This window comes from Sebastes umbrosus, chromosome 5 (assembly GCF_015220745.1).
Source record: "Sebastes umbrosus isolate fSebUmb1 chromosome 5, fSebUmb1.pri, whole genome shotgun sequence".
Classification (NCBI taxonomy): domain Eukaryota; kingdom Metazoa; phylum Chordata; class Actinopteri; order Perciformes; family Sebastidae; genus Sebastes; species Sebastes umbrosus.
The window spans coordinates 1,705,268-1,719,776 of NC_051273.1; the positions used below are offsets into that span (position 1 = coordinate 1,705,268).

Genomic DNA, 14,509 nt, shown 5'->3' on the forward strand with positions numbered 1-14,509 from the left:
TAGGTCTCTAGTTTGTGGCTGTAAAGTTTCATGAGGCTGTGATTATCCTAGAGGTCACCACAAGGTCATCACATATCTTGAAGTCAAGGGACCTCTTTTGAAAACGGCCATGCCAGTTTTTCCTGGCTAAAATGTAGCCCAACTTTGGAGTGTTATTTAACCTCCTTCCCGACAAGCTAGCATGACATGGTTGGTGCCAGTGGGTGGTTTTCATATCATATCTGTGTCATCACTCCAGCCCTAAAATTGAACCTACTACTAGAGCCTCTGAAAGACAGTAATGTCAGTCGGGATCGCCCGCGATCCCACGGGGTCTCAGGGAGTTAGGAAATGTTGGATGTGCACGCGGACAGGTGAAAACCTGCAGCAGGGCTGTCAGATATGGTGATGTCACCTTGGCCGTGCTGACCCTCGTGACCTTTGCTGATGCAAGTATAAATTCAGGTTAAGTCAGCTTTCTGTATAGGTCTTTAAATGTTACTCACAGAGCACTTTGTTGTTTTGTGTTCACAGTGCATTCACTACATTATCACATGCAAACGGGTAAATATGATAAACGAAATATGAAGATAGTGTAAATGTGTTGAATTCTTAAAAGTGTTATTACTGTAAATTATCGAATATATTGCTCATTTGGACACGGAGACATGGGGGGGAAAAAATGCAATCAAAGCTTGCAGTATACAGCGGAAAGTCTTTCAACACTGTCCTGAAATCAGTTACATAACTGAGTCAGCGTTGACCACTGCCCCCGATAAATGACGCCAAGAGACTGTTTGTGATAATTAAGTTATAAATAATACAATAAAAGACGTGGCTAAAGTCTGCCTTTTAACCTGAGTGTCCTGTAAGTGAAGTCCATCGGTGCTCCTGGAACCTCATAAACAGAGAGGAAGGGCATTGTCCAGGTACAGAGGAGCAGATACTTCGGTTGGACTCAGGAGGTCAGATGACAACAGTGCGTGCAGGTTAACACACGCATAACTGGAAATATCTCAGCTGAATATCAAATGAATTGATATAAAGTGACTATGAATAACTTTGGCATGTGTTATCTTTATAAAAGTGATGAAAAATGTGACAAAACTGCACTTTAAAAATAGTAATTTCTTTAATTTACAAACATTATTTAGTCTTAAATACTGAAAATATTTCCAACGCTACATTAAACATTTGACATGTAAATTTTACAAAGTTGAAAATAAAACCGACGACCTCTCACACGTTACAATAAAAAATATAAAAACAAAGTCATAACATTCGGAACCACCCATATTTAAGTCATAGCAGATAGTAGTCTCAACTATAAATTGAAAACATAAAAGAAAACATGACGTGCCCAGAAACAGCAGGTTCAACTCTTCTGTTCATATTCTCCAGCATGAATCATCGACATCCCACGACCTGAGAGGTGTGTTACAAATACATTACCGCATTATCGCCTCTATAGATACAAATTTAACTTCATAATAATATTAAAGTTGTGTTGCTTTAACAGCCTCCTCGTCCCTCGTCATGGCGGGGTTATCGTACATCTCCAGACTCTTCTTGCTGTTCCTGCGTATCTTTTCGTCCTCGTCTTCTCTGCAGCACTTGCAGTATTTGCAGCAGCAGCGTCTGCGACAGAAGCCGAAGCATGACATCACCACGCGATCCCAGGGCTCCATGGAGTGCAGGGGCTTGGGCAAAAAGTCCCAGGTCTGGAGGCACTTGGGCAGGAAGCGGGCGCAGCAAGACTGCATCACGTTGACGATGATCACAAAGATGGCCAATACGACGATGGGCACGCCGACGCCGACCAGGACCTGCCATCCGGCCAGCGACAGGCCGAATACGCCCAGAGGCAAAAGCAGGAAGCACAGGATGAGGTAGAGCGCGGCAAACCAGCGGTATTGAGCCGTATGGTTCCCCAGCCCTCTGGCCAACCTGATGGGCACCCGCATGAAGGGGATCGGGTACCACAGTAAGATGCCCATGATGTTGAAGAAGAAATGGCAAAGTGCAATCTAGAAAACATAAACATAGATGACAGTCAGACACGACTACAGCACTGTGAGATCTCATAGACCGATGCTATGTATAACAGACCGTTGCTATGTATAACAGACCGTTGCTATGTATAGCAGACCGTTGCTATGTATAGCAGACCGCTGCTATGTATTGCAGACCGTTGCTATGTATAGCAGACCGCTGCTATGTATAGCAGACCGTTGCTATGTATAGCAGACCGCTGCTATGTATAGCAGACCGCTGCTATGTATAGCAGACCGCTGCTATGTATAACAGACTGTTGCTATGGGCGCAGCTCTGATGTCGGACTCAAGAGGACCGTTTTTGTGTCAAAATATTGATTTCTTCAGTAAGTAGCCGTGTAATAAGAGGGATAATGTACAGCTAGCGGGTCATTGTTGTAAAAGAATCCCCTTCAGGGCGATGCTGCACTCCGACGCGCAGTTTAAGATTATTCTCTCCTCTCCGGCACCCAACTGTCATTTTGAATATTTGGATAAATGTAGGGGGATACGTTATTTGAAGGGGATCAAAGTTATTTGAACTCATCCTCTGGGGACCACAAATGTCTGCACCAAATTTCATGGCAATCCATCAAATAGTCGTTGAGATATTTCACTAAAAAAAGTCAACCTCATGGCGCGTGAGGAAAAGCCATGGGATCACCAAAGTCAGTAGGATTCATCCTTTGAGGACCTTGAATGTTTTCACTAAATTTTATTGCAATTAGGGGATGCTAGTTTTAAATTTTTCTCTAACCGATAACCAACCCTCGTAACCGATTATTAACCGTTAACCGACAAGATCGGTGCCGCCCAGCTACAACGATAAGCCGATGCACAAATAGGTTGAATCCATCATTTATCACCAGCTGCAGTGTTTGAGCACAACAGACAACAACAGAGTCCCCAGTTCACCCGAATGGGAGAGTTACTGTAGCAGCCACGACGCTGCATGTATTATCCCAGTAAAAGTCTCCACCACATCATTTAGTGTAGCTGCGACTTTTTCAGCTGTGTGTCTGCCCGATGTAACTTTAGCGAGTGGCCGACAGACCGTGTGTGTGTGTTTGGTGGCGGTGAGTGCGAGGTTGTCGGTGGTGTTATAGCTGTGAACGTAGCAGTGCAGTGTGTGTACAGTTTATTTGTCTCTGAATAAATGCTACAACTCCAGGTTAACTTAGGGTTAAACGTTCATTATTAACATCCCTAATCGCAATCCATCCAATCGTTGTCGAGATATTTCAGTTTGGACCACCGACTGAAGGACCAACAGGCCTGTTGCCATCCATAGAGCCACGCTGCTAACATGGCTAAAAACCAACACACAAGGGAAACTTGATATTGATCTTACCTGCAGGGAGTTGGCTAGTGTTTCTCCAGGGCTAGCCATAGCAGCAAGTATAGCGGTGGTTGTCGTACCAATATTTGACCCCAGTGTCAGAGGATAAGCTCTCTCCAGGCTAATGACACCAATACCTGGTGGAAGAAGATTCACAACATATGTATATATATATATATATCATGGTGTATTTTTTAAATAAAAATTAAGAAAATACAACCAAATCATGATGTAAATGGTGACTTACCAACAAGAGGAGTGATAGCCGAGGTGAACACGGAGCTGCTCTGAACGATGAAGGTCATCCCCGCTCCCACCAAAATTGCAATGTAGCCAGTAACCCAAGCGAAGGGGAAGGGGAAGTCTGTAGTCAAACAGAAACACAGGAGGTGAGGTATTAAACCTGATGAAGTGAGCCCAGTGTGACGGCGCACTGTGACCAGAGCAAACAAGCTGCTTTATCACAACAGTATTCCTGTGCCTGAGCTTTCTCGTCACGCAGCAGGACTGGCGAACCTGGAGGCGAGCCACGAGCAGCGGGGAGGCTGTACCTGTGCTGCTCATCAAGCATCACCACGGAGGACGGATGTGCTGACTATCAAACGGGCTCTGAGAGAGGGCAAGTCGACAGGAAATGATTATTTTTTTACCTGTGTTGAGCACCTTCTTGATGATCACGGCGACCTGCCCCTTCAGCATGGAGTTGAGTAGCTTGACGATGAGGATGAGGCAGGTGCAGAGGCAGAGCAGAGCCAGAGCCAGCAGGATGAGGCCCACCGCCAGGTCCGGCAGATTAGCGTTGACGAAGATGTGTTTGCCTGCAAACGGACGGTCAAAGAGATGATTGGCATTGAGAAGCGTCCACTCGAGGCCGGCATTATGCGACAGCTAAAAATAGTCTTGTGTGCATGACTCAACTTTAGAGCAAACCTTTCTGTGATAAATGGAGCTGATAAAACTGCATTTTGTGGAGAACAACAAGGGTTTGTGATCTCATGAAATTAGATGTTTTTTCCTATTTCTACAACAAAGCATATTTATTTTAATTGGGGGCAGAATACTTTGACCATTTTATGGTCATGTGGCTCTCAGGTGCTTCAACGAGGCAGCATGAATAGACGTATTGAGCAGGTAGCCGGGTCGAGGGAGGGTTTTTTAAGCTGAGTCACTGTACCGACTCAAAGGTAGCCATTGTGCGGACATCAGAAGGTCTGGATGAAGGACGTTGTTGTGTCTCGTATATCACTGAGCTTCAGTGGATCGGATAATCCTAACTGCTTTGTATTCGCCGATGCGGACACACTTACATTTATCCTGGTAATCGGTCCACGACGAGTTCAACTGGGCCCAGATCAGGTTTCCTTCCTCCCAGCAGAGGACACCAGCAGGACAGCTGTCCACTGTCTCGTTCCAGAAAGTCTGAGAGAGACAAAACACAACAAGGCAGCAATAATTAAGAAGTCAATGATAATCTTTAAATGATCGTACGTAACCGAAGCACAATCACTGTGGTCACAATACAACAAGGACAATATCAGTGATTAACAGGGAGAAAGCAGAGGTAACCATAGCTCTATCGTGTTTTGAACTGCTGCTGTGTTCGCTTTGAAGCAAACTAATACTTTATGCATGTGATGCAGCGCTTGTTGATTTCTCACCGTGTTGACCTCCTTTTTGCACCATATTTTGATCAGACTCTTGTTCCTGGCTGCTGGGTCACCGGTGGCGATGCCAGTGATGACAGATTTGTCCAGCTAAGAAAACACATTTTTAAAACACAAGTTCTTTATGTTAATAATGCATATTTCGTGATTTTTTTACTGTAATATTACCGACTTTAAGGACTATTTGTCTTCCTTTTTCAAGATTGCGAACAAACACTCGACATTCAACACAATTCTTGCACAATTCCAGTGTGTACAGAAGTAATGACACTCAAACTCAATATGAAAAGTAAATTAATGAATTAAAATTAAATATAGAAAAGTCTGCAAATTAGCTACGGCTAGAAGTCCTATATTCATTGAACCGGTTGCACTTTATTTAAATGTAACAAAGGCTTCATGTATTGTCCCTGTCAAATAAATAAATAAATAAATAAAATAAAATACTAAATAAATACATAAATAAATAAATAATTAAATAAATAAATAAATAAATAAATAAATAAATAAATAAATAAATAAAATAAGGTACCTTAACATAATAAATAAAAAAATAACATTAAAAGTCAATATAGTTTAATAAGGGGAAATTAATTCAAATAAATATAATAATATAATAATATTAAAAATCGTGAAGAATCTTGTCTTATTTATGTGGAATTTGTCAACTGCAAGTATAAGATTTGTCATGCAACTCAAAGATTTATTTTATTACATTCAAATTTAGTGATAATGTCTTTAGGCGTAGTTGTTATAGATATTTCCTGATGATTTCCACTGAGTCTACCTCGATGATGGAGTTGGTGAGAGGGTCCGTGATGACGTTGAGCAGGTCGGGGGCGTCCTCTCCGGTCTGGATGTTGAAGGAATCGATGATGAGGCCGGTGAGTTTGTACAGACCACCCGTGGCGACTTCCAGGGGCAGAAGGACCAGCACGGAAAGCCAGTTGAAGAAGTCATGCACCGTGGCGCCGGCGAAGGCCCTGATGAAGTGAAGGAACTCTCTCTTAAACGCTGTTCCTGGAATTATTAATGTTATCTCTGTCCTATCTTTATTATTACATGCTCTGATTTACCTGCGGAACTCATTTCGGTCTCCTGCCTGCATCATGGCCACAATAGTGTTGGTGACAGATGTTCCGATGTTGGCGCCCATGATGATCGGCACCGCAGACTGGACTTTCAGCACTGAGGGATAAAATAGTAAAATGCTATAGCTGCATGCACGTGTCTGGGTAGACCAACGCGTTCTCATCCCAACTCGTCACATACTGACGCTTTGTCAGACCCCCTTGGCGTCACTCATTGCGGTCGCAGGAAACACGTGCTTAGGTTCAGGCACTGAACGTTGCGAAAAGGGGACATGAACCAACAGCTGATTGTACAACACAGTCTCATGGAAGTAGTCATGTTTCGTGAAATAGTCACAAATTTTATCTATTTGATTTTTTTTTTTTCGTGACCCTCAGCACGACTTTCAACAACGTACTTTTTGTGCATTTTCCTACAATTGTCCAGTAAGACGTGATGCATGTGTCAATTTCCGCTCCTGTCTTTTCAAAATAAAACTACTTAGGTTTAGGAAAAGATCAACTTGGTTAGGCTTAGGCAATAAACTACTTAGTTAGGTTTAGGAATAGATCGACTTGGTTAGGTTTAGGCAGCAAAACTACTTAGTTTTAGGTTTAGGAAAAGCTATAGAAGTTACGTGACAAATAAATCAACTTTGACTTCTGGTTTCACACGAGGCGTGAACACCGATCTCCCGGGTTGCGTCCGAAATTCCACACTAACATGCTATTTAGTACGCTAAAACAGTATGTGAGATTTATTTTAGTATGTCCAAAACCTTAGTACGAAACTAATAGTACGTGAATTGCATACTATTTCCGGTGAAATATTACAGTATGCAACGCTGGAATATCCCACAATACAATGCGGTAGTAACGAAAACGTTCATAACAGACGTTGACAGACAGCTTCTCTCAACTCAACAACGCTACCTCATGACGAGTAACCGCGGCAGTGCTACTGCAGGGCTGAGTTTTCTCTTCCATTCTCCAAGAAACGTGCAGCAGCGACTCGCTTTGAGTTCAGGCTGGTGCACGCCAAGGGTAGAGTATGAGCAGGGAGGCAGGGAGGCATCTGATTGGTTCTTTCCAAGCGGACCGCGAGGCAGTGATTGGTAGACGTTTTTACAGGATTACAGCAGCTACAGATGACGGTCCTTTTTCAGAGCTCATCAGTAATGGATCGCTGTCGGGGGGTAAAGACCATTTCAACCAATAGGACAAATAGTGTCTACTGGAGAACATCGTCAACCCTGCCTTTAAGCGTCGGTATCTAACGCTGACAGCTGTGACAAAGCGTCGGTATTTGGCGCCCTGGGAATGAGAACGTGCCGGGTAGACATGTCAACAAATGCATGTGTGTGTAGGCCTCCTACTCACATCCAGAGGACACCATGCTGACCACAATAGAGGACGAGGTGCTGGAGCTCTGCACCAGCACGGTGACTAACACCCCGATCACCAGCCCGGCCACAGGGTTGGACAATATCACATTATCCTGGAAGATGTCACCAGCAGCTTTGCCTGCACACGCACACACACACACACACACACACACACACACACACACACACACACACACACACACACACACACACACACACACACACACGCACCCTCAGGTCAAAAACACTTGCATGCACATTACATAAGCAGCACTTTGTCAGCCATGGCATTATCAAGCAAATAAGCTAAATGTGCACTGATGGGTGGTGATAAACACCCAAGACATGCACATGTAATTCTGCGAATTCACCTCCGACTAGCTGGAAAGCAGAACTGAGAACATCCAGCGAGCAGATAAACAGGTAGAGGAGTCCAACCAGCGTTACGGCCTTCAAAATACCAGTCAGCACTCTGATAATCTTCCCTTTTGTATCCAGCTCTGGAAGAAAAAACAACACAAAGTCAGGTTTTTGTAAAGGCGTACCAACGTCTGTGCAGAGAATGGAGAGCTGAGCTTCTCTCACTCACCTGACCACTTGACCCCGGTGTCTTTGAGCTCTGGGAGATCCCAGGGATCTGCATCCGGCTCCTCGTTCACCAGGTCCACGGTGGAGTAAGCCGGCAGGATGGCCGTGTCTTTAGCCGGACCGTCATCATCTAATGCAGGATAGAAGGAGGGCATGTTAGGGAAAAGGTGACACAGTTTGTTTTAAAGTATCCAGCAGGAAAGGACGTACCGAGAGACGGGGACGGATCGGTCCCCACTTGAGGTCTTGGAGCCATGATTGACTGTCTGGGGAGGACAAGTTATAAATAAATCAATTAAAATGATTATAACATAGACATATTATTGACAAATTAGAAGGAGCAGGTTTACTAATAGAGCAAAAGCTGTGCAAGTCAGCTTTTCAAAATAAAATGACTCTTTCTATGCAATGATATAGTCTACAAACAAGCTGTATAAAAGTCATTAAAACACAATTAAACTCTATATAACGACAACTTGATCACCTAAACTCCAAAATAAATGTGATTAAAAAATGCCTGGGGAGGAAAAGTTATAAATAAAACAATTGAAATTATTAAAATAAAGACATTTTATTGACAAAAATTTGAATTGAGCAGGTTTACTAATGGAGCAAAAGCTGATGTGTTACCTGTACCTGTAAGTCAGCTTTTCAAAATAAAATGACTCGCTCTATGCAATGATTTAGTCTACAACCAAAGCTGTATAAAAGTCATTATAACACAATTAAACTCTATAACGACAACTTAATCACCTAAACTCCAAAATAAATGTGATGAAAAAGAAAAAAAGAAAGCCTTAAAAACGAATTATCTCTCTGAGAGAACTAGAATAAAACTCTGCCCTCAGAGCTGCATCTTCAGGTATCATCTCTCACGCCCATCCTTCTGGATCCTCAAATCAATGCTACTTAAAAATCGATTAGAATAAGTTTCCCGTGAGGATAATAAGCGACCCCTCTACCGGAGACTACCGGAGACTGTACGCACCTGCAGCAGTCCGGTGGTCGGTGTGTGTTGAGTGGGAGGCTTCACCTGGTTACCTGTTGCTCTCGTGCGGACTGAGCGCTCTTTTATAGCGCAGCTCCGAGCACACACGCGCTGCTCTCGGTTCAAAGGTCACGCACACATGTTCAGAGTCCGCGAGGCTGCAAGGTGCATTTATCTATATGTGTGTGTGTGTATGTGTGAGAGAGAGACACAAGGAATACACATTATATAGAACTGAATGAGGAAATCTGACATTCTTTTTATTTATTTATTTATTTTTAAACAATGATAAAATGGTGTTCAACTTTAGTAGTGTTATAACTAAAAAATACAAGTATATGTATTTAATCCATATAGTGGGTTAGCACCTGTGTACAGGCTTTAGTCTAAGCCACAGGTATAACCATAGTCTCAGGTACAGAGTGGACCAATACTACTGTAGAATAATCAGGGAAGATGCCCCCTGGTGGGGAGCTTCAGGTTGCAAAACATTTTTTTAGAAATCACCACATGTTTATGTTACACAAAACAAAATAATTTATTATTATTATTATTATTATTATTATTATTATTATTATTATTATATTTTCTAATTTTGTTATATTTTCCTTTTTTTCTTGTGAAGCACTGGATAGTTTGTTATACTACTACTACTACTACTAATAATAATAATAACAATAATAATATTTATTATTGTTATTGTTATTATTATTATTATATTTTCTCATTTTGTTATATTTTCTTGTTTTTCTTACTAATATTTATTATTGTTATTGTTAATGATAATGATAATGATAATAATAATAATAATAATAATAGTAATAAGTATTATTATTATTTTTTTCATTTTGTAATATTTTCTTTTTTATTATGAAGTACTGGATAGTACTATTATTGTAATAATAATAATAATAATAATAATGATAATAATAGTGAATTTAATTTATATACTGTAACACTTTTAAAATACAGTGAAATCTCAAGGTGCTTCACATAAAGGGTAAAACAATCATAATACAACACTAAAACAATTCACACAAGAGAAGAATGCAATTTAAAAGTGTTAAAATATGATAAATATATAATTTTAGACAAAATATTTTCATACCCAAGTTTAAAGAGACAGAATATTTATCAATCAATATGTACGCAGCACAAGTCATACATCAAATGCAACTCCAAGTAATGAACATAAAGAGTTAAAAACAACAAAAGTTAAATAAATAATAATAAAAAAGACATTTAAATTGAGCAACATTACAATAAAAAACACTCCTACTATGGAATGACCTGCCTGAGGAGATCAGGACTGCAGACTCTGTCACGTCTTTTAAAAACTCACTTCTTTAGAATTGCTTTTCTGTGTTTTTATTTATGTTTGTGTCACACTGGAGCAACTGCAGTGTACATTTTCTCCTGATAATGTACATATAATCAGCTGTTAGTATTCAAAACCATAACAGTAACATTAACACAGTTTATCCTCACTCATCATGCATGTGTATACACACGCTCTCCCACCTTGGCAACACATTTATACACAACAACAACACACCCACGCGTGTCCGTGCATACATCTATTTCTTTATTAGTGTGAGTTTATAGCGAGAGATAAGGCCGAGATATGACTGTAACAACAGATCATATTACATCTAAAAGAAATGCTTTGAGTAAAAGTAAATGATTAAACTCGAATGATGTTTCAGTTACTCCCAAACCTCAATAAAACAATCACTGCACATTTAATGCTGCACTAAAAAGAGTTCAGCGAGTTCAACTTTAAAGCCCATCTTTTGATAGAGATGACGATAACAGGCTCCGTGTTGGGTATGGAGGAATACTGGAGCTCGGAGCAGTGCTCGGTTTTATGGTAAATGTGGGACATGTTTCAGCCAGACTTACTGTACTCACACACTGTGAGACACTGAGATAATGTTTTTCATCTGAATCTGAACTCCAAAGGCGACGTTAAGAGTCCCACATGATGCTTTTTAATCTGCTTTGGTCACCAGAGTTAGTTTAATGTGAGATTGGCTCCCTCTGGGCTCCTCAGCTGCACGGCTGAGAGGCCTGTCACACTCTTCTTCTACTCCTTTTATCACAGTAGGGACCCGAAACAGACCAGTTTCCTCTATAACACCAAATCACTAATACAAAATAACATGTTTTTATGCTTAATTTGCCTAAAGAGATGGTAACCTGATATCCAAACTGATCCTGTATCATATCATCTGGCTTCAAAACAACAGCTCATAAACAACAGTCATTATGCTGAACTACTTTACTACACAGCTAATAATATAAAGGCAGCTCAGCCATCAGCAGTCAGGTACGAAGTGTTCAGCAAAACAACTGCTCCTACCAATAAGAAATTAAAATACCCACTCAAAAATTTCAAGCTAATCAAACACAATGTAATGAAACAATCTATCTACAAATGCACACGATAAATGATAAACAAACACATTTCTAATTTTTTTAATTTAATTTAATTTAATTTAATTTAATTTGATTTGATTTAATATAATGTAATTTAATTTTATGTGCACACACATAAGACTACATAAAATCCAGATAATGAAAGAAAAGAAATGTGTCAGGAGAGATCAAGAAGCTGCAGGCTTATACAACGGAGCTCCTTGCACTATAATATAAAAAACAAACAATAACAAAAAAGGGAAAAAAATAAAACTAAGCTAAGATAATTAAGAAAAATACCACCAATATATATATAAAAGTATAATAAGTATGAGTATAATATATATATATATATATATATATTATACTTATTATATTAGATATAAAAAAATATAAACAATAAACAATCTATCTACAAATGCACATGACTTCATAAAATCCAGATAATGACAAAATAAGAAAAACAAAACAATAACAAAAAAGGAAAAAAGAAATCTAAGCTAAAATAATTTAGAAAAATACAACAAATTTAAATGACAACAAAAAGCTCACAAAATAATCAGAAGAATTCTCCAATCAGGAGACAACAATCCAATAAAAGCATGAAAAATAAACAACAACATAACTAAAACAAAACAACAACAATGAGATATACAAACAGAGACGAGGCAATACCTTTATAAAAAAAGTAAAAGCCATTAAATCTTTTGGATTAGGAAAAATAATTTGATAGATACATTTGGATATTTACGATGTAGAATAGTATATCATTTATAACAACGCCCTAGAATATTGTAATTACGATTGATAAATTGACAGATTAAAATGTAAAATAAAACACAGTTATGTAAAACAATTACAATAAGAAGTTGGGAGATTTAAGATCAAAGTTCTAAAATGTCCAAAGGGTGTAAGTGAATTGATTTTAATGAGTTGCTGTATTTTGTTCCAGGAGTCAGGTGCATTAAAATTAAATAAAAACATCAAACATATTACATTGTATGGTCATATGAAAAGTAAAACAGCCACAGAATTTTTAAAATTTTTATGATTACTTTCTTTTTCTTTCTCTTTCTTCTTTTTTTGCACTGAAAATAAATACAGTTAAAATGTTCCAAATAATTCTACTTCACTTGTGGACAAACAGCTGTTTCCTTTACTTACTTATTTGTGTGTTGGATAGTTTAGTTTATATTATCTATGCTGTCGTTTGCTGTTACCGTGTTACATTGTGTTATTTTATGTTATTTTATTGTACAGTACTTTGGTCAACTCTGGTTGCAGCACCACGTTCAAAAGTGTCCCAACAGTCTGCGTATAAATACCATAACACATTAAAAGTATTTATCCTAAATTTATTTCATCAAATCTTTCTACATTAAAATATATTTTTTAAAATGAATATAAGCCACAATGTTTTTGCCTGCTGAAAATAATGAATCATGGAAATGTAATTATTTCTTCAAATATTGCACAACTGTATTTCAGTAGGAGTAATTAATTATTATAGGCTGCTAATTGTTTTGCAGATAAACAACATAAAAACCAGGTGCAGCACAAAAGTTGATTATTAATTAAATAACAATTTATTGCTGATAATGAACTGTTTATGCCGGCGCCAGGCGGCTTACAGCTTCTGTGCAGTTATGAGCGGTGATATTATGTGTGATAGATATTTGATTGGCTCTTGTTCTGACCTTGACCTCTCCGCACGGTGCACGCAGTAACACGATCTGTGCATGAGACGAGCTCCAGTGTAAAGAAGCATCTCAGAGTAGTGGCTCTATTTTTACAATTCCTCTGGTTATATATTGACTAACCCATTAGGTGAGTTCAGAAGACCCACATATATGATGGAGAGATCAGCTGAGGGTTACCTTTAACCTTTGGAACGCTGCTCTCCTCGTCCCTCTGCCCACACGCTCATCAAAATACTTCACCTGTCATTAAGTCGTTTTTTACTCTTGAAAGTTTATTTTTAGAAAACACATTGTGACTTGTCTTTCTAATTTTACCTGCTTTAATCATGCAGTATACTGTACTCCATCTTAATGTTTTCCTTGGATTGCTATGGTAGCAGAGTCAATGATTGCCCGCGAGGCCACTGAGTTGATGCCACCTGTCTGCCATGCTGGCACAGTCCACTGAGGGTCAGGCAGTTTGCCTGGTTGTTAGCGCCGGGGGCCGTCTTGTAGTACTACAGCGCTGTGAGTAGGCTGAGCTGTAATCCATAAAACCATAAAACTCAGCTGTCACAACTCGTCCAAACCGGTTGAGTCTCAGAGGGTGGGTGGTGGGACGGAGCGGCTCCAGGTTACAACCAGAGTGACGTTGGATTTGCATGTGATGGAAAATATCATCAACCTTGACCTTCTTTAACACAGAAATCCCTCAACTGTTGAACGTTTGACATCTGGACAAAAACACCTCACACCAAAGTGTGGTTAATATTTGCAGTAAGAACACATCATACTGCCTCTCTGGGTTCTGTGTACTGCCGGGATGAATTGATGTCTTCGAGACGGGTCTGATTGAACCACACTGCTTTAATTGGTTCAACAGGAACACACACTTTTTCTTCTTCTCTTCTTCCTCAATGCGCAGCCGGTTGTGGCTGTTATTACCGTACGTACTTCATGGTAAAGACACAAAAAGACAGCAGACTACAGTAAACCAAGAAGATGATTATTCATATGTTATGACTCGGTCAATAGTTATCTTGTGTAGGTTATGTGAGGACATGTGGACGTTCATGGTGGCAGTTTAAGCACACGTGGATATTGTGAATTTCTGTATAGCTACCTCGCATTTCGGCAAAACGTGCAGCCATACCCGAGATTAATCTCTAGTACCCGAGGCAGGTCCTTCCTTTAAAATCACGCTATGTAGCTAATAAAGAGAATTAACGTTTCACGTTTTACGTTCTACGTAAAGCAATGATCTATGTGGGCGTTCCTGTTCTACGTAAAGCAACGCTCTATGTGGGCGTTCCTGTTCTACGTAAAGCAACGCTCTATGTGGGCGTTCCTGTTCTACGTAAAGCAA

General features: G+C 39.7%; 1 protein-coding gene across 1 annotated transcript; it reads right to left on the reverse strand.

Moving 5' to 3' along the window:
- Positions 1 to 1,089: 1,089 nt before the first annotated feature.
- Positions 1,090 to 9,180, reverse strand: slc34a2b (solute carrier family 34 member 2b). Its single transcript, XM_037768920.1, has 13 exons — positions 9,047 to 9,180; positions 8,269 to 8,324; positions 8,060 to 8,188; positions 7,842 to 7,970; positions 7,466 to 7,609; positions 6,092 to 6,203; positions 5,803 to 5,998; positions 5,010 to 5,105; positions 4,659 to 4,770; positions 4,002 to 4,169; positions 3,599 to 3,715; positions 3,364 to 3,488; positions 1,090 to 2,006 (listed from the first exon to the last, which is right to left on the reverse strand). Exons 2-13 carry the CDS (start codon positions 8,312 to 8,314, stop codon positions 1,476 to 1,478), a joined length of 1,905 nt encoding a protein of 634 aa, XP_037624848.1. The 5' UTR covers positions 8,315 to 8,324; positions 9,047 to 9,180; the 3' UTR covers positions 1,090 to 1,475.
- Positions 9,181 to 14,509: the final 5,329 nt, after the last annotated feature.

Excerpts from the sequence above, each read along its gene's own strand:
- slc34a2b (XM_037768920.1), bottom strand. The coding sequence starts at position 8,314 with ATGGCTCCAAGACCTCAAGTGGGGACCGATCCGTCCCCGTCTCTCG. Across the intron at positions 5,999-6,091 it reads GACCGAAATGAGTTCCGCAG|GGCCTTCGCCGGCGCCACGG; the intron begins GTAAATCAGAGC and ends TCACTTCATCAG. Across the intron at positions 3,489-3,598 it reads GGCTATCACTCCTCTTGTTG|GTATTGGTGTCATTAGCCTG; the intron begins GTAAGTCACCAT and ends TTCTTCCACCAG.